General features: G+C 43.9%; 1 protein-coding gene across 1 annotated transcript; it reads left to right on the top strand.

Moving 5' to 3' along the window:
* The first annotated feature begins 524 nt into the window (after positions 1-524).
* Positions 525-22,936, top strand: cdc42ep3 (CDC42 effector protein (Rho GTPase binding) 3). The gene is made up of 4 exons (XM_037123454.1): positions 525-743; positions 2,356-2,595; positions 15,246-16,991; positions 21,104-22,936. Exon 4 carries the CDS (start codon positions 21,330-21,332, stop codon positions 22,407-22,409), a length of 1,080 nt encoding a protein of 359 aa, XP_036979349.1. The 5' UTR covers positions 525-743; positions 2,356-2,595; positions 15,246-16,991; positions 21,104-21,329; the 3' UTR covers positions 22,410-22,936.
* The last annotated feature ends 2,119 nt before the right edge of the window (positions 22,937-25,055 follow it).

Consider the following 25,055-nt stretch of genomic DNA (forward strand, 5'->3'; position numbering starts at 1 on the left):
AATTAGTCATGCCATCAGACAGTTTGCATTCCTCCCAGGAGCAGATACACATCGCTTCACCCATCTCCAACAAATGTGGCTGATTTTTTTTTTTTTTTTTTTTTTTTTTTTGAGAGGGAGGAATTCACCTTTTTTTCCCCCAAAAGGACAGAATAGCTGGTAACAACACACAGTTCCCTAACAAAACATGAAATAGCGCAACATGTTCCTTGAACTTTGATCCAGTGTTCTTTCCTCCACAAAGTAAACACTCAAATTTAAATTATTTAGCTTCTACAAGATATATGAGCTTTAGTTTGAGCATAAAACTGTCACAAGTTAATTCTAATTTGTGGATAAATGTGACCTCCTTTCTCATTAAAATAGTTCAGCATTACATAATGTTGTATAAATCACTGATTCTGAATTAAACACTTTTTAGCTGCAGGCAATACAATGGCCAGCAGGTGGCGCCTAAAGAACTAGTATTCAGGCCCTCCTGAGGGGATGAGGTGGGTGAGCAGCACAGGGTTGTCTTCTGACAGGATACATTACAAGGAGAGATGTTGCTCAAAGTCATCCTCAGCAGATTCTATATTGTACTACGGACCAGATGAGTTTCTGCCTTGACCAAGACACAACAACTCTTTGTGGTTAAGGGCCAGAATAAGCCACAGATCAAGATAATCTGCTCCTAAACACAGTCTGAGCTTAATGTCGACAGCTCCAGACACATTACCCAGTCTGCATCTGAGTGTGTGGAGGTGAGGAAAGCCTGAGTCATGTCTATCTGTGTCGTTACATTATGTCTGCTCCCCACAGGTAGACCAGAACAAGATAATTAGATGTTATCGACTGCCAGAAAAAGACTCCACATATGTTCAAAAACATATTCATTGAAGAAAAATGTGAACAGTTTGTTGAAACAAGTATAACCAGTATATTTAGCTATTATATGAATGCTAGAAAAGACAGAAGATGGAAAGGTGTAGAGTTTTTCTCTTTGAAAAAAACCTGTCTCAAATGCAAATAAAACAAGCTAAAACATGCTAGTTTAGCCTCTGTAGGCTGGCCTAGACCTAGTCAAGTGTGTTAGCCTGCTAACATAAAGCAAGTTTTAAAAAGCTAGTGGCTCTATGAGGCTGTTCTTAGACACAGAGAACAGTGTTTTAAGCGAATCGCCAGCATGCTAACACCTTCACAAAGACAGTGTAGTAGTATAATGTATAATGTATAATGTTCCCAATGTTCAACCTGTCCTAGCATATTAGCAGGCAAACACAAAACAAGCCTAATCATGCTAGTGGCTCTATGAGTCTGTTCTTATGCATAGACAACAGTGCTTTGAGCTAATGTCATCATGCTAACACATGAGAAATACCTGCTAACATGTTGATTGCGCACCTGAAGTCTCTGAACTTTTCATTATGACAAAATGAAATATAAAAATAAATAGGCTATAACCTGCCGCTTGACTGTCAGTCCTGTCACTCTTTCTCTCTCTCTCTCTGACCTGAGATGTCCATGTAGTGCTCTTGGCAATCGCCTATATGACCAAGGCCAAGAGCCGGTCCTGACACCTTCCAACCAAGATATATAAAATAATACATAATATATAACAACGGTTCAGTGTCTGTAGCCCCAGGGGACGTCATTGTAGAACATCCATCAGCTTCAAAGAGCAGCTGAATTAGTTTTCTCTTTCTTCATTTTTCTTTTGATCAATGTTTAATGATTTCTCAAAGGGGGAACAGTGAGTATAGGACAGCATATAAAAGTGAATTCACAACAAGGGAGAAATACACCTAAGAACATATAGGGTTCCATCTTTTTTAAAAACAGGCCATAATATGTCACAGAATCCATGGGTTTTAATGCAGTCCCCGATGGGAGTCGCAGGTACAGTTCAGATGGTGAATTATTGTGAACTTGTGTGTAAGCGGAGCTGATCGGCCTCTTCAGAACAGACAAAGATGAAGTCATTGTAATGAGGCAAACTGCAGAGGGCTTGTGTCACCAAGTTACAAAAAGTCCTGTAGGAGGTTGAGAAGATGCTTTATTGTCCGTGACACAATAAAATGCTCCAGCACAGGCTTGTATTGTCTGAAGCCAGTGAGGCCTTACGGGGGAGAGGAGGAAATCTTTGCGTTATTTCTAAAACGTGACACACTAAAAGTCACTCCAAGAACGGACAAGCGTACTTTGTAGTTATGAGGGTTATACTCTGGTCCAGAAGTGGCTATATATATATATATATATAGTAAGTATGATATATGATAAAATAGATCCATTCATTGTCTTGTGGAACATCTCAGATACTGCACATGACACTACCAGTGATGGGGGTAACGTTGGTGTTTCTCTCCTGCTGCTCAGCAGGTGGCTGTGTGCCAGCAGAAGGCAAACCTACCTTCTCTAAAGGGGCTGTTGTCATTGTTGGAGGGCCCACTCTCTCTCTGGCCCATCCGACACCCCGCGTGCCCCAGCATGACCACACTGCCTGCGCTGTCTATATTTACGCCCCTGACACTGGCAGCAAGGATGCTGAAAAACTTGAACTTCAGTCAGCCATTGTCTGTCCTTTATAATGAGGGAAACAAAGGCATGAAAACAAAGGTAAGAGGTTTGCTTTTTTTTTTTACTCTAAACTGAGATTGTTGTTCTGACTGAAACAGTAGAAGAAATGATCATGTCACACTTGGAATTGACTTTCAAAGGCCACATGTCATGGCCTAGCCTTGATTATTTTTTGCTATATTACAAATTCCATAGCGTACCAATACATTATTCGGCCCCCAACCAGCCTTTGCAGAAAAAAAAAATCTGGTGCTGCCCTCGAAACAATGAAAAAAATCCAAAAAAAGACATAAAAGTCTTGGATAACGGCACCAGCAGATTATTTTTATATCATTTATGTTTTCAGGGAGTTAGAAAGGACTCCAGAAATTGTGCTATAAGGACCCTAAAATGCCTTAGTGGGCCTAAAAACTTCCATTTGAATGAATTGGGTGCCATCTTGGAACATGATTATCAGACCTCATAATTAATCCATTATTCCCAATCACTGCAATTTAGAAGACGCTATAACTCAAATTATGATAACTCTCAACACAGTTTAATGGTGAAGTTATGGAAGTTGTGCATTTTTGTAGCGATGAGAAAAAAGTGCCTAAATGGGTGAGAATCACATACAGGTAAGGCCAAATAGTGTTTGTAGGTTGTAAGTCACTGGAAAGGAATCCTTTGTAATGCTTTATGGTATGAATACTCAGTGTAGGTTTTACTTGGGCGGTGCTTCCTTAATGGATCATTCTTGATTATTACAGCTTGGGTCTTATTTGGTTTGGCCATCTTAACCTGACCTTATAAAAACATTGTTGACATTGCTGAGATCTAGGAATGCTACAGTATTAAGAAGAAAAAAAGTTTTAAAGGAGACTTTTTTGTTTCTTTGCTGTCCTTCAGAGTGTTCCACAGTAAACGTGAAGCTAACTGGAAACTGAAAACACGACAGAGCCGACCACAGACATGGTGAGCGGTCCCTGCTCAGGCGTGTGTGAGCAGATCAATCAGAGGAAAGGGGCGGACTTAAAATGACAGCAGTTAAAACAATGCATTTCAGACAGAAGGGGAATAAAGTGCACTACAGCATGTAAACTTAAGATATAGTTGTAACCCAAAATATGATTATAAACCAGAAATGAGCATAATATGTCTACTTTAAACAAACAAAACATTGTGAACATGAATCACAACTGACTTACCCTCTGGTTCGACTTTGACCTACTCTTCCTACCTTCATTGTGCATACAGTTTTTCCAAATAGGCTCACATTTGATTTAATCCCTAAATGAAGTGGATTAGATACAGAAATCTAGCCAAACTATTGATTTGGTTATCACCTGCCTGATTGTCTGACAAATCAGGTTTCATGCCCTATTGGACTTCATAGTATCAATTGCACCCTCTCCCCTGACAGTTACTTTGGTGGGTATGTTATCACAACTGATAGCGAATGCAGCAAAAAGAAAACCCACTTTATAATAGACTATATTTATCTTTCTAACAGGAGTGCTGGTGTTTCTATGGCCAACATATTGTAAACTGCAGCCGGATGTCTTTGTCTTGGTGATGCCGCAGTCCTATAAATCAGCTCACAAACCATACGATGGCAAGACGTAATAAAAAAACAACACAAACAGTAAACAATGCATCTCCTCCCCTCCTCGCCTCAAGCTCCAATTTCTCATGTTTTTCTCTTTCAGGCTTTATTTGTGTGGTTGCTGAGTGAAAGCCACCACAGTGGCAGAGAGAGGCCCAGAATAGCCGAGGGTGTGGAAGGCCAGCGGGACTTGCATGTGGGCTGCTGAGCTGTGCGCTCTGTAGTGTCTCTAAACCATCCGCTGGCCTTTGGAATGGAGGCTGCTTCCTCATGCATGCCGGTGGTCAGAGCCCGGCCTACACACCCTCAACTATTTCTGTCCCATACTCTTACTCTTTTTCATTTTCTCGCTCTCTGTCTCTCCCTCGTTCTCTCTCTTTTTTTTCACACACACAGCTGCCGTTCAGAGTTATAAAATATTTGGGAAAGCAGTGGAAGCATACACAGAAATTAAATTGAGTTTGAGAATGAAAATATTCCACCTGATCACCACCAACTTTAAATGTATATCTTATTCTACTCCACTATTCCCAGTTTTCCTATTCTACAATTTCTGTTATGAGCTAAATAACTTTCAGTTGAAGCATTTGACTTATTTACTCCAAGTGTCTGTTCTGAACCGTGCACGTCCTACTTTTGGCCGGTTTGCCGAAATACAATACTGGTGACACGAGAGTATTTATCTATTTTTCCCCGCAGTCGTAAACTGCTCTGGACAAGGAAATGTTTACATGTAAATGGAAGTAATAAGGTATGCAATGAATTAAATGTGTGATGCTATTTCTGGAGTGTTAAAAAAAAAAACGCAAGCAGTACTGGAAACGGATAAACACACCCCGTGGAGCTGTTAATCACAGCGTCAGTCATCGGAGTGAAATGCACTTTTAATGATAACACCGACATTCCTCGGCCGTTACTGTTGCTGATCACACAATTATGCTGGGCTAATCGAGTCTAATTCAGTGACTAATGAATGTTTAGCTACCCCGAGGCAGGGACGTTTAATCTGAAAAAAATGTGAAATATTCCCTTTGTTCCATTGCTGAATGTGTCAGCGAACTGCCCCACCGGGGAATATAAATTCAAAACAATGTAATGACAGGCTGTTGGGGAATTCTCCAGCCGTACAGAAAGCTGTATTGTTTTACGGAGGCCTTGAGTTAACATTTGTGACCCTCTAAATGTGCAGCGTTCAGCAACACAAAGGGCCATATGGGTGAAATATTGCCTGTTTGTGCAGATGCATTCCAGGCACCTGGTGAAGCACAAACACAGACACTCACTGTGGAAGAATGCGTCCGCCGAACACTGTATTAAACTTAAACCGCTGCTGTATCTCCCACTCAAACACTCCTACCGACTCTATTCTCTCCCACACTGACACTTACTGTCCTTTAGTGGCCTGGAAACATGCCAGCAAGGCCTACTGTATTTCTCTACTGTGCATTCTACATGACAAACAGTAGAGGCCTCTTTATGGTTTGGTGACCTAAATTGCCCACACTGTCAAACCCAACACATCTCAGCTTAGGGATGTAAAGAAATCCCCTCGCCATCCATCTCCCATAACACACCCCCGTCTTGTCTTCACATCTCTGCTCAGACACTTCTGTCTGTGTCAGCGGCTGAAGGCTGTGACTGACGGCTAGCCTTGGCTCCAGAGAGTAAAAGATAAGCAGGCCCAGATGGGGCAGGTCGGATGTGTCTGCCCACATGATTTAGCCCTGAGTCTGGGACAGCGGAGGGGACCAGCATTGAGCTTGCACCCCCCCGCCCCCCATGTCAAATACATACCACATGGGAGAGGTGTAGATCACCGTTTGATCCGTCCTCTGGGGGAATCAGGAGATCCAGACAGCGCTGGTGTGTTTCTGTCCTCAGCCTCTGTATGACCTGGCTACCGCGGGCAGTCAGAGAGGATGGGATGGTTTAGAGCGCAGTAAATTGTGATAGATAAAATATATGGCTGCCCGTCATGCCACAGATGAGAGCTGATGGGCTGATCTTGGACTTCAGTCTCATCATTTTACCCCTCTGCGCTCCTTCCCTGACCCTTCTGACTGGTTAGGTAAGGAGGTTGTGTTACAGTGTGCTCCAGTAAAATAGATTAAGTTAAAAAGTGGCTGCTAATCATGACTCAGAGGATGAGTGATGGCCAATAGTAGCCGACGCTGTCAAGTAAGAATAAGTGTTTCTGGCTGACCTGCATGAACGGAATTATACTCACATAATAATTATCCTTTATTTCGTAGTAAACTGTGATGGATTACAAGTCAGTGAGGACAAGTCTGGAGCTGAGTTTGATCCTTATCAGCTCTCCTTGACACGTGGTTGTTAAGGAGAGCTATGCCAATAACAAGAGCTTCATCCCAATGCAAGTGCCTGTGCATATCACACACAACATCATTAAGACTTCTTTTTAAATTACTACAACACACAGTAAAGTCAACATCTTATGGATAACTGGGAGGTAGGCCACATTCTTTGAGCCAAACTGTCAGCATCTATCATTTACATCTAACCTTAATAGCTCTGTTATAGTTTAGGAACATTACCTTGAATCCTAATTGATGTTTAAGGAGTCCATGCCTAAAGTGCTGCATGCTACCATTATGGTTAACTTAATTTATGAGTTGTTTTAGCCTGTGAGCAGCTCACTGGGGAGAGGAGGACCAACTAAGCGTTGCGTTCTAGCAGTAGTACTTCTTATTAATGGTGAGGAGGGGAAATAACTTGGTGTCAAAATTTAGCAGAGACGATAAAAAGTGTTTTGACAAGCCTAAGAGTCTACAGCCACGCTGGGGGCTCTGCGAGGCTGTACAGTAGGTTCCTTTACACACAGCAGTGCTTTGAGCCACATGCTAATGTTAGAGTGCTAACATGCTCACTGTGACAAAGCAAAGCTATAATTTTGTGCTGTCATGTTTGTTATTTCTGTCTATTTTACTTTTAGTTTATTTTAGCATACTAACATGGATTTAGGCTGATGGGAATGTTATCCAGTGTAGCAGATCATAATCCAGAGTATTGAACAGAATCAAAGTTTGAATAATTTGATGATGGAGTAATGAAAATCAGTTTAGGGACAGATCCATCCATAGAGTTGCTAGCCTGGCTTAAAAGGAGAAGCTTGTGAAGTTGAACGTGGATCATTCTGAGTTGAAAAAATGAAATGCATTAATCAGTAGCCTAATAAACATATTCAGTTGTGGTTGGCAGCATTTCAGTGAAATGTACTGCTGCCTTATAAATGCATTGTTCAGCAGATGAAGATTCACAGTGGAAATACAAATGCATTCTGCTAAATTACAGCAGCATACTGATAATTAGCTTGATCTCAGTAGGCCTGCAACCAGCTTTGACCTGATGTTAAGGTATTCTTTTGTATTATTATCTAAACCTTTAATCTAGATCATTGAATGCTTACAGGCAACATTAGCTCCCACCTAACCTCATCTGGAAGACTTTGAAACCACAATTTGTTCACCGGAGAGATTAATTTATCAGTTAATTATCGGCTTGGCTTCCACTCAAGTTCCACTTTGATGGGCTCTGTGTTGACGCCACACACGGTTGGTGTCCAAGCTATCAAATGGCCTTCCTTTCACATGATCAGCTCTTTTGTGGCCTTTGTGTGCCTCTGTCTTTTGCACACGCTCAGTTTCACCGCACACGCTCTGTGTCTCAATACTTCTGTACACGCTCACTGGCTCTGAATACAATAAAGCCTGAGGTATCCCTGGTATTTGTCTAGCCCCCGCAGCAGCTCCCTCTGTCTTTGACACATACTAGACTTTCTGAGGAACAGACCATTATTACAGGCCTCCGGACAATCCTTTTCTGAGCTAATTCCTATGTTTGAGTTGAGAAATGTAGAGTGTGATACTGTGTGTGGCATGTATTACAATTACATAAAGTGAAGGATCGGTTTGTGAAGTTGAACAGAGGTTTAGAGGAATGTCAGGGTCAGTGGACCTCATTTAGATCAACCCAGTAAGTGAAGGGGTGTCAAGTTAAAATACCTGCAGTGTTCTTCCGTTCTGTGGACAGGTTTGGACAGATCACCACCATAATACCACTTAAACTACAGTGTCAGCTTTACAGTCAGGCAGAGAGTAGTTGAGAAGTTACTAAACATAACTTGGTTCCGGGGAAAACATTTTAGAAATAAGCAAATTGAATCAAGCTGCTCCTCTTATTGAAATTGCCAGGCCATCAGCCAACAGATTTATTTACTTATCCAAATAAAAACTGTTTCAGAATTTTGCCCTTTGTCCATCTCTCTCTCAGCTCCCTCTTTTGGCGTCTGTCTTACTGTGTGAAGGTGACTCAAAGACACTCTAATACATATTTTTAATAGTATTTAATATGAAAGTGGTCACTTGTACTGACAAAATAAAGAGAAAATGTTGATCCAAATCTGCAGTTAGCCTCATCTTTTTCATCTTTTCGCTCATTATTTTGGTTTTACGACCTGTGCTGTTTGTTTACTGTCTCACTTGCGTTTTTACGGATCCCATCTAACCTCTTGTAAGACCCCCCCCCTGCTCTTCCTCTGACTGGCTTGAACCATCTTCCCATCGAAAAGACTGAATACATCTGACGGACATTCTCATGGCACTGGTAGGCCACTGGAAGCCAAGAGGCGGGGAGATTGGTGGTGCCTGTGCCCATGGCTGAATGCCTGTTCTCAGCTGTCCTCCCTTATTCACACACCCCGGGGTGCCCTGATAGTCCGCTGGACGACCAGAGAGAGGGAGGGAGGTCAGTGGGCCAGGATGAATTTCTTGTTTAATCAAACCACAAAGGAGACAACAAATAATTAGTGTGCCATTTCCTAATTGTATGTTCAGTGGTTGTCTGGTGTCATTGTGTTTCCAAACAATAATAACCTGTTTAAACCTTAACTTGTTTGTTGCTTTGAAAATGTTTATGACAGATTATTAATGCTAAGCTAATGAATATGAAATAAACCAGTATTGGTGAGGTGCACTTCCTCACTTTTGAACAGAGTTCATTAGACTAGATGCTCATTAATTAAGCAAAGCTAGTCTGGCTACACTTTTGTAGATGTAGAAACATGCAGCATGGGTCCCTCGGACTCTGATATAGAAAACAACATTGAGCCATTTCACCAAAAACAAAACTAGATAAAGAAATTAGATTGTTAATTTTTAGCAGCACCAATGGAGTTAGATGGAGTCAGAACGCTGACAGCATGCAACCATGATGTTCATTGTCAGCCTGCCAAAAGGTTTTATCTGATATCCTCTGGAAGAAAAGAACAGCAGAAGACAGAGATTGATTGGATCCATTCAGGAGAGATAAGAGTTGCATTCACTGTTTGAAAGAATTAAATTCTCAAATCAAAACTGTTGCGCTAAAAAGCACAGCAGATGGTGTCTGTGTATCTTTAAGAAACCTGGCTCAAATCTTCCTGTGTCTGCCTTTCTGCCTTTCCGTGCTCAACACTGTTTTGGAACTTTACTGTGGGCTGCGTGCCATACATGGAGCTGCCACTACAATGAGCAACAATTCCCGAGAAATCCTCAGGAATGCGTTTCTTATTTCAAATTACACAATTAAGCAATTTAATAAGAAGCATGAACGCAATCAACTCTCAATCAAAGTGTTTTTAGTTCGACAGCTGGAAACCTCCAACACGTCCAATGAACTGAAGCTTTTGGAGATAATCTCACCAGATGTTACAAAGCACATTGCTGTTGGTGGAACTAAAACCACACATACTTCTATCTAAAGCTGGTGAAAAGTAGCCAACGCACACTCTCTAATAATGAGTGCTGCAAAACACAGGGATCATAAATACTCATTATTATTATTATTATTATTATTATTATTATTATTATTATCATCATCATCAGCATGATCAATTTAATGATTTGAAATCAAAAGAAATAACTTTGTGTCAGCGATTTAGGATTCTTCTCTCCTGCTCATGCTTCCAGCAACAACAAAGTGTGATTCTTTGAAAGGACACAAGAAGATTTAAAGTGCCAGCTACAAACAGAAACCTTTCTCTTCAGCCGCTGGAATGTTATTTACTGAACCAACAGATAAGACTTTCATAAACCAAACTGGAGCGACACATGTATTCCCAAAGGACATCCAAATAGGCATGGAGAAAAACAGGAAGTAATCATTCGATCAGATTGGAGGTAACCTGACAGTGATGGGTTTCAGTCGAGGTCAGCACCCTCCCAAATGTGTCATGCCATGGCCATGTAATATACACCAGGTTCAGAAGTACAACTGAGCAGCCATTCACTCAGTATCTCACGAGGAATGCTGAAAAATGTTCCCCTTCCCCATGTGACCAGTTGAAATCTTTACTGTCTGGGTCACTGCTTGATAATTGCATCCAAACATCAGCTTGACGCACATCATATCCTTACATGCAAATCATTATATAACCACGGCTGTGAACATTCTCCAAATTCCAAATTGGTGGAGCCTGTTCTCAAAGCCTGAAACTTATTTCTGATGAGGAACAGACACAAAGAACTGCACAGTACGTCGTGTCCCTCAAGGTATCTAAAGATCTCCACCAGCACAATGTGAGACATCTATGACTGCTGCTGTTGCTAATATCTTCCTCTCAGCCAATGATGTGAACACAGCGCGGGTCCAGGCCTCCAGCTGGCCTCAGCATGACTCCAGCTGGTATCCTACTCCGCTCACCCCTCATGATACAGGCAAGGGCAACCTGCCAGTTCTCATGGACATAATAACGCTTTGGTTGTGGACGGAGCAGGATGTAGGCTGGTGGAAATGGACTACCGCAAGCTGATTGCAAGAGTTTGGGCCTGTGGCACAGCTATTGGAATTCCAGTGGGAAGACTCACTACTTACCAAATGATGTATCACTTGCTCTCTTTCCAAGGATGTGAGCCAGACGTGGACACACCAGCGTAGATGTGGTCAGATAGTGTACTGTACGAGAGTTTGTCTCTCCGGGGTTAGGGGAAAATCCACCTCAGAAACTCTTACACCATCGTCAATGTGAGATGGTTAATGCATTCCAGGAGATATCATGTGATGAAGTGTAACTTTAATTTACATTTTCTTGTATTTTCCCTGTTTGACTGTTTCCATTTCCCAGAGAGCATGCCTCTATTCGCTGCAATCAAATGTGGTTTAAACGTGGACGTCACAACCGCGAGAGGCGTAGCAGTGCAGATAGTGAGCAACAACATTAATGAGTGGGTGTTGGCAAGTATTCCCTTTAACAAGAGTGAAGAGTGCCCCTTACTCCAAATGAGGCGTGACTGTGGCTGCAATGCATTGTGGTCTTTTGAAGCCACTATTGGTAAAGTGCTATGGTTGGTATATCTGCCTTGTTTATAAAGATTTGTCAATGTCAGTTTGTTTAAAACGGCAATGATTTTCTGGCCACTAAGGGAGTGTGAAACAAGCCGTGAACACAACATTGACCTTTGTCGGTGCAAATGTGTTCGCAGACAGCTACTTGAGCAACGTTAGCACCGTTTGGAGTCATGTGTCTAATTTACTGTCTTTTTAGGGCTGTTTTGGTTTTCACCAACTCCTTCCTTGGGAATATATCTGGCGCTTTAGTTACTACAGATCATTGTTTACTAGCTAGTCACTTATGTTTCCAGTGGGGCAAGTAATGTACAGTGTTTTTTAAAGTACATTTTGAATACAAGAATCGTAACCTGTAACAAAGTATTTCCACACAGTGGTATCGTTATTTTGTTATTTTTATCTGATGGCTATGTCCAACATTGAATACTAGCATTCCAAATCCTGACCACTTGCTGTCCTCGCTTTTGAACTCCACTTTTCACCTCACGCCAAGATTGTCCAGTTGCTAAAATAGGTACAAAAGCTGAGGTGCTACCTCTGGTGTGTGTGGTCTGCTGTAATTCAGGATGGTGCATCGCCCGTGCATACACACAAAAAAACATTTTGGGATACGGCCACAGAGCAAGACAGTGTTTAGACTACCCACAATCCCTTCTTCCCTCCCTCCCTCCGCTCGACTGCACATCTCCCGCACTCAGAACATTGGCCAGTGCCCTCAGGATCGGTTCCCTCCCTGTGTGCTGCCTGTGGGGCTGGGAACATTGTGAAATGTTTACTGTCAGGACGAAAATAAATGTGCACATGTGGACCTACAGTGAAATAGTGCGACCCTGAAGAGAGAGCTTTGATAAGACTGTAAAGGGGGCAGTTATGGACGAGGCTGTCAACATGTGGCGTCAAGTCTCAAACTGTTAACAATGTACATTGAGCATTTTGTTCATTTCAATGTTATGAAAACGGTGAAAAATGTTGAGAAATGCCACTGAAACTCCTCCTGAGTTGTAGGGAGGAATGTTGTTGTTATTGCTACATATATCTTTATTATTTCAGAGTTCTCTGTGGAGTTACTTACACTAACCTTTTCAATACCCACCTCAGATTAAATCATAAAAATGAGAATTCACAAGCTGACGTTACACTGTGTCCGCACATTTTTACAAATACTCCCCATCTTTCTATCTTGATCATGCGCTAGATTGATTACAGTACATAAAACTCTGGGCAAACTGCCATCAGACTGTCACCAGTTTGAAATAACTGCACTAAAATCCAGCAGTAGGAGCAGCAACATTTTTAAAAGACAATCTATAGTCGAGCTTCGTGCTAGTTTTTCAGATTCCTCACCTCACTCACTTGGGCCACTTCAGTATGGCAAGTGATAATGATGTAGCTTACTCCATAATGGGTGTGAACACATGCATCACAGCAGCTGGAGGAGGAAGGGCGAAGTCGGCTGATGTGTCAACCCAGTGAGGTGATAACATTAGATTAGAACTGAATCTGTGAGAGGGGAGAAAGTCATCAACAACGCTTACTGCAGACGCTCATTACACCTCGCGAGCTACAGCAGGCAAGAGCGACCTGCTTCTTTAAATCCTGTTTTTCTCAGTTACTTTAGTAGACAAGGACAGGCTTGTTTACCTGACCCAAGATCGGCACGTGATGTGTCCGTTGGAGAAAAGTAACCTCAGTGGAACAGTTTAGACAGGACACCTCAGACAGAAAGCTCTCCTTGTGTAAACGGCAGAGACGTGGGCCCAAGCAGGCCAAGGCAAATGAGTCTTGAACTGGAATATATATAAAAAAAAAATGTAAAAAAAAAAAAAAAAAAACGAGTGTCATTTCTCCCAAAAAGCAACATGTGAGGAAAAACAAAAATAAGATGACACGCATATTCCTGGCAAATACTTCGATATTCAGCTGAACACAGCATACAGCTTGTGCTAGTGTCTTGAGTTTGGTGAGGAAAAAAAACCTCATTCACTTCAGTGGTGACTGTAAAAAGGCACATGTTTTGAACTAATGTCAGTTGTGAGCCGTGACTTAAAATCCTTTATTAAGCCTTTATGGATCACTAACATGCCAGGTCTGCTGGGCTGAAAATAATCTGTTTGTCTGGTGTATTACCTTCAACCTAACCCGACCTAACAGACATGGTACAGTCTTTTATGGCTAATTAAAAAGTGAAATGTGTACGTTTATATGTTATTTACTTACCAACATGTAACTACAGACTTAACGACTTATTAGAAAGTGAGTAAAACCACATTCACAACGTCGCCAAATAAAAACACCATTGCTTTGCTCCACACAGGGCTGTGAGGAGTCTGTGGGAGCCAACATATCTGCAAATAGTAACAAGTAAAAACACTTAGATTTAGACTTAGATAAGATTTTTTGTTTAAAATTGACAAAATATAATCACCAGAGTTGAAGAAATAACCACTGATGTCATTTCAGAGAGTAAACTTAACGTATCTATAGCACCTTTAAACAAGCTTTATAAACTCACTTGAACAACTCCGATGAAGCTACCAGGCAAAATGAGCGTCAGGTTACAACTGGCCCTTTAAATATTCCAACAGACTATATTCAAATGGCGGCCATCTCCCCCTGGCCACGCTCAGGATGGGAAGCTTGAATGCGGTTATAATGTTGTGTCGATGTGTGCCAGGTTCTGAATCCGACAAATTATTTTAATTTTATCTCTCTTTCGCTCTTCTCTCACTTTTCTTTTTCTTTACTGTTCTGCAACTGCAAAGGGTGATGGAGAGTGAAAATTTGGAGGCACATCTGGCTAAATTTTAAGGTAAAACACCGTATTTGATTCCTGTAAGCTAACGTTCACGTTAAACTTTTTCCTAACATTACTGTTTGATAACATTCAGTGTGTTTCACTTCCAGGCTCAAATAAAAGTATCCAGTATCATTGTATCAGCAAAACTATCGGTGAAGTTAGCTAGGAAGCGGCTGAATGCTAATGTTAGCTGTTGTCTAACAAAAGCTAAAAGGTTGTCAAATATGTTATTTTGCATTAAAAAATGGTTTTATGTCCCTCCAGATTTTCACTATCCACTGTCTTTTCATTTGCTGATCATTAGGAAGCAGTGAAGTGATAACGGTTTGTCAGATAACAGCAGATTGAGATTTGGCCTTCTCATGCTGACACGATATTAGTGGAATATAGCAGCAGTATGAATATTACCATCAGAATTTTTCCCTCCCTCACTTTGATATTACATATGCCATTTTGACTTAACAGTAAGTAAGGAAACACAGGTGAAAGTAAGCAAGATATATAATGGCTGGATTCCATTTAGCTGCACCAGTTTCATGGTTATGGTATGTTGCACACTGGCTCATGCCTTCAAACTGACATAGTTTACTAGGTCACTGACAGAGCCATTGTTAATGTTGGTAGTTACACCTGTGTGTGTCTTACTTTAACAACTCAAAAGACCTATTCTGTTTTAGAATGTCTTGCCAATGGACTGCAGCCAGCTGGCTAACACTGACACACTTAGAGAGATGATTAATGTGCATTACCCTTGTGAATGAGTAAATTAAAAGATTGATTAAGCGTTTATAAAGTAATTACGACTTCTTCACTCGCAGAATTTCCCATCCCTCTACCATCGGGCAATTTATCTTTCAGGAGGGAAAGTACATAAACTTCCCTTTTCCAGCCGTATCTCTGGAGTTTCCATGGTTGCAATGGTCCTCCTTAATGAGAAGACAGTGTTGTGTGTTCTACTTACAGATCATGTGCCGGCCACATGGACGCCGCGATGACATCACCCCGAGGCGACACAACAACACCATGCTAAGAGGGCTCCATTCACAACTGCTGTTTAGCCGGTGCTAAATAACGCCCGTGCAAGTTAAATAGAGGGTGTCTCAGCAGCGTGAGCTGTCCACAAACACACACAACCACTGCATTCATTCATTTAAGTGCAAAGACATTGCAAAGCATCTCGTACGGCTAGTTATTACAGTGGTGCATCCATGACATGAAATATAGCAGCGGGGGAAAAGCAGATTAAGGAGGGTGAGCTCCCCGGGCCAGATTTAGAAGGAAGGAGAAGTGAGAATTTGAGGTGTTTGCAGAGGGATGTGCTGCCTCATATGACCGACAAGGCAGGATTATTGCTAGGTACGGCTGCAGCTTGTGAGGACATGCATTCACCCCTTTTCTTAAAGCGCAGACACACATACGCACACGCACATCGATTTGAAATACAAGCACCCCTCCCCCCACATGTGTCGTCTTTGCCCCTTTGTAATCCACTGTACAGGCAGAAACACACACCTCTCCTATGCTCCCCCCCCCACTGGGTCTCTTTTGGGGGGCAACTACACAGCAGCATGTGACATCACCTCTGAGCTGCACCGGTTACCAAGGTGACAGGATTTTTTTAACTACATAGGAATAGAACCAAAATGCGTGCACCAGCGAGGTTTGCTATGTCCTTGACTTGATGGCACCAGGTTAGAAATGTGTCTCTGTCTTTAAATTTGAATCATACAGAGAAACGCAATTCTCAGGAGGTCTGTTTTTCACTGCAGCTCAACCCACGTGCTGTCCGTCAGTCATTTTCTTTAGGCGTCCCCTGCATGTGCTGCAGTGCTGCAGTATTCTGCAACAATTAGTCACACAGTGTCGCCCCGGCTGCAGCTTCGGCAAATAAAGACCGGTGCACAAAATGAACAGAGTCAGGCAGTTTTGAAGAGGCGAAATAATTAAAGGGTGGGTGTGCATGCGTGATAGACAGATAAGGATGGAGAGGAGAGGCTTAAAAGACAGACAGGAAGAGTCGAGTCAAGTGTCTGCCGGCTGCATTTACAGAATAGCTCTTATCAGATTTGGGCGGCCGCAAAAAGTCAGACAGGGTGAGGCAGCGGAGCAGATGAGGGAGAGAGAGAGAGCACACATTAGTGAACATATCATGGACTGTTTTAGAAGTGGAGAGACAGCCAGACATCCCATGAGTCGCGTCGTGCTCATTTTTTCGAGCCGGAGCTTGTGATCACTCGTCACCGCAGCTCCACCAAGGCGCAGGAAGCAAGGAGGATCCTCAAAACACCACAGAGCTGCCTTAAAAAAATCCCAGCTCTGGGTAAGGAGAGAGAGAGAGAGAGAGAGAGGACAGACATGCACAGGTGCCGCTAGAGAGAGAGAGAGAGAGAGAGAGCGAGAGAGAGGGAAAGAGAGGGAGAGAGAGAGAGAGGAAGAAGGAGGGGGGAGTTGAGGGGAGGCGTAGGAGGAGACTTGACTTGAATAGGAGCCGGAGTGCAATTCCAAAACAGCTGTCCGGCAGACGTCCCAGTCGACAGAAGTGCAGCCCCGAGGCAGAGCAGTGTCAAGATGCCACAGGAGCAGAACAGCAGCCACTGAACACACACACACACACCCACTGACACACACACACATCAACCTGAGGCTGCAGCATTCAGGAGAGCACCAGCGATACCTGGGAAGGATCAAGATCTCTTCAGAATATCTGAGGTGAGTGAGATCAGAGATGTGCTACGGTAATGTGAAATAGCAGGTTGGTTGATGCTGCTGCGGTCTGCACACTGTCACGGTGGTGTCCGGGTTCTTTGTGGATGTCTAGACCAGAATATGATATTGCTTAGTAACAGTGAAACGTGCGGAAGCATGCGTTGTAAGTTCAGCTTGTGTCTCACAGACGCTCTACATGTAACACAAGATCTGAGCTGTTAGGAGCAACATGATATCTTCCCCGCTTTCCAAGGGAGACATTTTTAGTCCAGCTACACATTTAAGGCATGTCCATCTGAAAAAAAAAAATGCAGAGCTGGCTTTGCTTTTACCTCTCTGGGGAAGGAAAGGAGTTTTTTTTTGTTGTTGTTTTGCCAGTATATGTTGACATTCCCTTCATGTTCCATGCGCTTTCATTCGCTTTCCTGCTCATCGCTGCCAAGGATAACTGTGGCAAGTGCCGGCCATGCTTGCGGGTGGCACACGAGGAGAGCGAGAAAGAAAGACAGAACAAATACTCCACCCTGCTATTCGCCCTGGTCCCGGCACCGCCACCAGGCCCCCGAAAGTTAGGCCTTTGCCTATAATTGAGGTTTTTCTTTCTTTCTTTCTTTCTTTCTTTTTTTTTTTATGAAACAAACAGCTCGGCCTATTCTGTAAGGCTACCATTACCCTCTGTGGTATGTGCTTTTTATAACAGCCCCAAAGAGAGGGTCTTTCTGCTATTCAAAGGCGTGACAGAAGTCAAGGCCGTGGTTAGATGTCAGAGGAGTATTTCGAAACTTCAAACTTCCATGAAGTTGCTTTGAAGACACAGTGAGGGGATGATGATGTTACACTGACCACAACGATGACACAAGCGCAGAAGAGCATGCTATTTTTTCAGCGGCACTGATGTGAAATGTCAGCGCAGTGGTCCCATCACGGGAGGAATATTTAGAGGATGCACGGTTTCTATTCCAAAGAATGAGGAAGTCGAATGCAGGTCATTTTCTGAACAGCTGCTCTCGCTGTCCATCGCTCATCTCCGGCTTTGGAGCAGTTTACTGTAAACTGCAGAGCATCATTTGTTCGGTGACACTTCCTCTAAGAATACAGTGACCCACATCTATCGCACGTGACTTTGAGGTGTCCAGAAATACCCAGACAAATCACGAGCCGTCACTTTAATTACCAGATGCCAACCCCGCATTTATCTGCTCCAAACTTTCATCACCTTCCTTCTGCTGCCCCCTCGCTTATAACTAACCCTCTGAGCACGAGCTGATGAGGCAAAGCTCCATTTTTAAAGAGGCTGGAGTGGCTCCAGATCACTTCATGCCCAGACAGATAGCTCTTGCTGACCCAATGACACAGTGGCTTTATCCCTGCAGCTCCCATTATGACTGGATGGCTGCTCAGGCAAGCACTTCTGAAAGGAAGGTGCCATCGGATCCGCACTTCCCCGGAGGTGTAAATGAAACCCGCGACCGCATTCTGCGAAGGCTGGCGCCGCTGAGCCTCGTACCCGTCAACGCGTGCCACACCGCCTTTTATTTGGAGCAGTTCCAAAAGGAGGGTGCAAATCTGGCCTTGGCTTTGAGATATACCAGAATACACCTGCTTCACTATTTACAGCCTGCAGAGACACAAAAGGATTGATTGGGTCAGTCGTCTTGGGGCATCATGAGCCCTTGTAATTGATTAATTTCCTTTTGGTCCAACAGAAGCTTAACTAACATCACTATGACTCTTGAGATTCTCCACATATACTCAAATCAATGTTAATTTCCATGAGCCTTCATTAACATAACCCTCATACTGGTAGACATGAGGATATTGTTTTCTTCATGCTTTCCTCTCAGCCTTTGGAATTCCAGTCATGTTTGTCATAGAAGCCAAACTGAGCCACCAGCAGGACGGCTGACGTGAAGGTCAGACCTCCAGGCTTTCACCGTACCAGCTGACTTCTCACGGGCCACGAGCGTTGACCTTGAGGATGCACAGCAGATGTCCCCCGGAGTTGGATTCTTCTAGAGGATTTTCCACAAGTTCTGTCCATACTATTGACTCCAGCCAACATTACCATCTATTATAATGCATGAGCTTTGTGCCACTGGAGAGCAGACGGTCCAAACAAACCAGGCGGATTGTTCCAACTTCATCAGGGCAGCCAATAATCAATAGGTCTGGAGTGTTTCAGCCAGCCGTGCAGCAGTGACCTTCTATTCTTAGGAAAAAGTTAACACAGATATGGATATGTGCGCCCTGAGCCCACAGGAAGCAGCTTTTTGGCGTGCTGCATGCATTTGTCTCCCCTCAAATCCAAGCCCAGTTTCCCACTGCAGCATCTGAGCATCAGCTGTCAAGGTCAGAAAATGAGTAAGAAGCAGCAGGGAAGGGGAGAGACACTACAACAAGGGAAAATAAGTGGGAGGAAGAGAAAAAGAAGAAGAGAAAAGCTGGGACTAAACAAGCCAGGGATTTTGCTGTATCCCCCCCTGCCCCCCTTCATCAAACACTGCAGCACTCCTCTTCGCCCTCCCTCTCTCCTTCTCCCCCTTTCCCTTTCTCTCCCTCACTATTAGCAAACAAACACGCACTCCTTCGCACACATGGCGTGCATTCAAAAGTGCTATCTCAGGCGCCTCGCTCTCACACCGGCACTCGAATACACAAGGACTCTTGCCATTCAACACACTCGCACATGTTCTGCATCCCTCCGTGTTTGTCATGCCTATATATAGCCCCATAGTGCTCGCTGGGTGACAGGTTTATTTGTGTCGTGATGGCGTCCCCCTACTCCACATCCCATACAGTTTATTGAAGTTCTGGCTCTCGCAATGGCAGGCACCGGTGCTCCGGCACTTCAGCAAACAGGTTGGAAGCTCAAGAATCCAAAATGGATGTCAGTGCAGTGGTTCCCAGCCTGCTTTTTTGGATCCGAATACGCAGCAAGTGTCTGTCTCTGTGGCTCCACGCTAATGCGCCTGCTGAATAAACATAGCCTACTTAAAGTGTCTCTGATAAGGCTGATGCAGTGCGTCTCCACGGGGTCGGTTGCAGCAGGAATGTGGATGTTTTCTCTGAAACCTTTTTGCTGCGGACTTGACCGCCCAGGCGCTTTCTGTGCGGCGGTGCTCTCTGTCAGACGGTCACTGCTGACAGACCTCTCATAAGTAAATATGTCTATAAATGGGCAAGCTCTCTCTTCACTGGTCCCCCCCCATCACACACACACACACACACACACACACACACACACACACACACACACACACACACACACCCTGTCAACTCCCTTCCTCCACCAAGTGTTTTTCCTTTTCTCCCCGGTTGCTATGTCATTTCAAACGGTCAGAGCGGTTCTCTCCTCTCTCTACTGAGTTCATCCTACACTAAGCTGGCTGCCAACGTGCTGACATTCTTGCCCGGGTTGTAATGGAAAAGCTCAATGCAATTAGGCACCTTTTCTATCAAATCCAATACTCCTGAATAATGTTTATCCACCCCGATGCATTGTGCACCCTTGCTTGTATCTCAGCCCTTTATTAAACTCAAAGCCGACCCTCTGCCCATCAAATCAATTCACATTCTCCATCACCTTCTTTCTTGAGATCCACTTGCTTCGTAATCCCTCACTCTAGCTCCCTCGTGCAATCCCCCCTAAAACCCGCCCTTCCTCCCCTCTTTCTCCCCCATCTCCTTCTATCTCTATCTGTGCGTGTCTGAGCAGTAGCTCGCTTCTAAAACAGGCTGCCCTGCTCTGATCCTACTAAAGTCCCGCTTTGCTTCCCCTCTCCCAATCTGAGGTCCAGCTGTTCCACATTAGCACATCCAGAGCTGCAGAGGCCAAAGGAGGCTCATGTGTGGAAATGTGAATAGAGCAGCAGAACGCCTTCGACCCAGGCCTCATCTTCCTCTGCTTTGGTTTCTAAGCTTGCCAGATGCAAGATGAGGATATTTTTTCTTGCTAGATCCGGAGTTTATTTGTGGGACTTGGTGACTGAATTTCTTTTTCTGGAAGGCAGGACAGTAGAAAGACTCATCAAAATAACCTTCAGGGAATTTGTCAGTGCTGAGTCCGTGTTTTTAAAAAAGATGCTGATATATTTTCTATTTGTCTCTGATTTCAGGACAGTTGCCATTCGACCTTTCAACAACGCCGGACGTCTACAGTCCTGCTTGGAATCCCATTTCCTGATCGATGCTGCAATTGCTGAGATTATTTTTGGAGTCCTGCATGACTGGTTACTGAGAATGTAACTGGAGCTCTTCCCCAGGGGAACTGTAACGTCCAGAACTTATAAAGCACTTCCGACTTTTCTATCCTGCACATCTGAGATCTCTTCAGTTACAGCCATGCCAGCGAAAGCACCAATATACCTGAAGCCAAACAACAGCAAGAAGGGAAAGAAATGTCGCCTCAGAGATATTTTGTCCCCAGACATGATCAGTCCACCGCTTGGGGACTTCCGCCACACCATCCACATTGGCAAGGGTGGAGAGAGAGATGCCTTCGGTGACATGTCATTCCTCCAGGGGAAGTATGAACTGCTACCTGGGAAGGGAGAGGTCCACCCTCAGTATGGTGCCCAAAGTGAGTTTCTCAGAGCTAACAGCACTGGTGATGCTTCCTTTGCCGAAACACCCTCTCCGGTGCTAAAGAACGCCATCTCTCTCCCAACTATTGGTGGCTGCCAGGCACTTACCCTTCCTATGATCTCCTCCACTGTGTTCTCCATGCCCCCAGAGCCACTGGAGGACATCATTGGACCTACAGCTACCATGAAACCTGACAGCACAGAGGAGGTAGAGATCCTGCAGATGGACGCTCTGTTGCGCTCCATGGACGTCTTCGGCAGCGAGCCTTCGTCTCCCTCTGCAGATATCCAGTTGAAGCCTGACGTCCTCTTGGATCTGCTGGAAAACACAGACAAGTCCACCGCCAAGGCAGTTGCCAAAGCCAACAAAATAAACAAGAGTGACACCAGATTTGAAAAGCCATCGTCCTATTACATCACCGGTCACAGCAACAGCACCTTCAAAGCTAACGGAAGCCTGAACAGCAACACAAGCACCGACAGCTTTGACAGCTTCACTGGCAAAGGGGACTACCAAAACAAGATCTACAATGGCAGCAGGAGTCTCAACGGGAACGGCAACTGCAATGGTTACGGACACTTTAACAATGACATTACCATGGGCTTCAAGCAGGAGCTCTCAAAGTGCAATGGTGAGTGGGTGGACAGAGACAGTGGTGTGGAGGAGGGCCGCATCTGTGATTTTGAGTTTGAGTTTTCCAAGGAGAAGAGCACATCGCAGGATTCCCTCGCCCAGATCACGGGGTCATTCCTCTCCCTCGAACTCGATCTGGGCCCATCCATCCTGGACGATGTGCTCAACATAATGGATAAACCCGCAGCGAAGAGCAGGCCTTGAGCTGCGCCGAGGCCCCAGGAGGAGAAAGGGAATTATTAAACTATAGCCATGAGGAGAGAAAGACTCACAAAGCAATCAAAATGGTGTCTGGATATATCATTGAGATGAGAATGAGCTACAATAGAGAGAGCTGCTTATGTTTTTATTGTCAAAACATATAACTATTCTAGCTTCTATGGAGTGTTGATTCTTCTTCTTCTTCTTCTTTCTTTTTGTTTGCCATGCCAGCCGCATGTTTATGATGCATGTATTATTGAGTTACAGTTAAAACATGGCCATCGCGCCTTTGACTGTGAAAACGCCACATGGTAGATTTGTGCTCTTAAGTCGACTTCCACGGTGTACACACGATAACTTTGCGGCCCTTTGCTTTTTTACACAGTCTTGAACATTTTTGCATTTTGTGACTTTAAGTGTGTTTAACAAGGCATTATTTTGATTGTCACATGATTCATTTGCCACATGACAGAACACTATGCATATTTGTGTTTTTAAAGATTTAACACAAATAAATCAATTTTGTCCTATTCCGGCTAATTTCTTGCAGGTAATGTGTACATACGTCAGATCTGAGAGTTTGAGGTGCAATATGTGCAACACCAGTTACCTGCACTAACTGCAGGTAACTGTGGCTGCCACTAGCTAGTTAGCTCAGTTAGCCATGCAGCTAGCTGTTCAGAGTTTACACTGTTAGCATAGGAGCTTTGAACTGTGATGGACCAGGGCTACCTGTGTAACATGCTTTGTAACACAATACGTAGACGTCGTAATGTCGAAAATGTTATACCCTCACCTTCTCTTGATAATTTTTGAATGTTTTCCACCCAAATTCTTATATATATATAGCATCTTTAATTCCAGACACAATTAAGTCAGTCACCTGAAGACAGGCTGGAAATCGAATTATTGCTGGAAAAAGAAGAAGCACGCAGGGAGTTACTGAAGAGCTTCAGATTGACAGAGAGAAGGATAGAATGGATTTATTTTCTCGCCTCTGACATTCCTTGCATTCTGCCTCCCTGCCCTGCAGTGGGAGCACCGGTGGGCCTTCATCTGCCCAACCAGGCGCCTGCTCCATTTGTTTGCGTGTGGATGGGACATGCAGAGGAGGGGTCTTTGAAATTCCCTGCATTCCAGCCACAGAGCACAAGTGTCCAGGACCAGACATAAATCAGCTGTTTCAAGTGCGGAGGGAGGGCTTCGGTCTTAGAGCTACACTATCTTCAGCCACAATGTTTATATTGAGGCGAGGTTATAAAACACGCGCTTAAGGCAAACTTTGTCCAGTGCTGAATGATAGTCTCGCGTAGAGTCAACAGCCTGAAAGAGCAGGACAGTGATCACCCATACTTGCGGCCTCTTGAACTCAACAACCCTTGCGCCCCCTCATCCTCTGTCCCTCTGGGCCCTTCAGTGTAGACGAATGAATGAAGGCTAAGTTATAACAGCACCTTATGGAAGCTTATGGCAGGCCTTCCCCAATCACCCACGTGCCGCTGTGCCATGCCTGTTTAGAGAAAACAAGCTGGATTCCCTCACATCCAGAGACAAATGTACTTGTGCTAGCAGGCTAATTTCACATGCAAATGATTATCTGGGGTTCGGTTTCACTCCTGTCATTGAGCGGGCCAATGTGGCCAACCTCTCAAAAGCTTCAGAATGTCCGTAAACAACCGCAACCGGCCTGGCCAAGGCATGTGAAGCTGCCGTGAAACCAGATGTTCGAGGAGACGTGAACATTTCCCCACACATGAAAACCCGTGTCATGGCAGATGCTCCGTGGAAAATCCCAGAGTTAGAGCTGATGGGTTTGCATAAGCTCAGCCGAAGCATACAACTTCTGAGTATGAGTAATGAAAACCTTTGCTGTCGGGGTAATTACTATGCTCCTACCTGCAATGGCACATCGTTGACTTGATGACAGCCTTCATTTTGACAAGCATGGACCCCAAGCAAACTTGCCTTTGGCTCACAAAAGAATTTGCGACCACAGCACTGTAGCGTGTTGTGTAACATATTAGAAGAATTTCTGTGGGGGTGCCAAAGCTCCCGGACACGAAATACCAGGAAATACCAGTGTTTTGTGAAATCCAATACAAATACTCGACATATGTTGGACCCTGAGCACTGCTTCCATGTTCTCTGACTGTGAGTTCAATACTCTCACATCAAATGCAGATTGATTTTTGTTTGTGACCGGTTGGCTTTGAGCCCTCATTTTATTGTGGTCTGTCTTAAAGGTGCAATACGGAAGATTTGCCCATCTTGAATTCATGCTCCCAACAAATAGGGGTAGCACATCCCCAGGATAAGTGCTACCTGCTGCCTAATGTATTCTTTTTGAACATCCATGACTGGGGCTACTGTTAGCTTGTTAGCTTAGTTAGCTGTGAAGCTAGCAGGACTTCCAGGGCAGTACTGATGTTTACACTGCTAGCACAGGAGATGTGGACCACTGGGAGAAAGCGATTTTCAGGCCTGGGGCTAGCTGGTTAGCATGCTAACTTTAGCAGGTATCTCTTCAACACATCACAGAAATGTCAGAAATTGTTTTTCTTTACATTCTATTGATAACATTGTTTAACTTTAACTAATAATCCTACATATTGCACCTTTAATTGAGATTGATGATTCGATTTTTTTAAA

Source organism: Acanthopagrus latus, chromosome 15 (assembly GCF_904848185.1).
Source record: "Acanthopagrus latus isolate v.2019 chromosome 15, fAcaLat1.1, whole genome shotgun sequence".
Lineage (NCBI taxonomy): Eukaryota > Metazoa > Chordata > Actinopteri > Spariformes > Sparidae > Acanthopagrus > Acanthopagrus latus.

Bases quoted from the DNA above. Each gene is read 5' to 3' on its own strand.
- cdc42ep3 (XM_037123454.1), top strand. From the start codon at position 21,330: ATGCCAGCGAAAGCACCAATATACCTGAAGCCAAACAACAGCAAGAAG.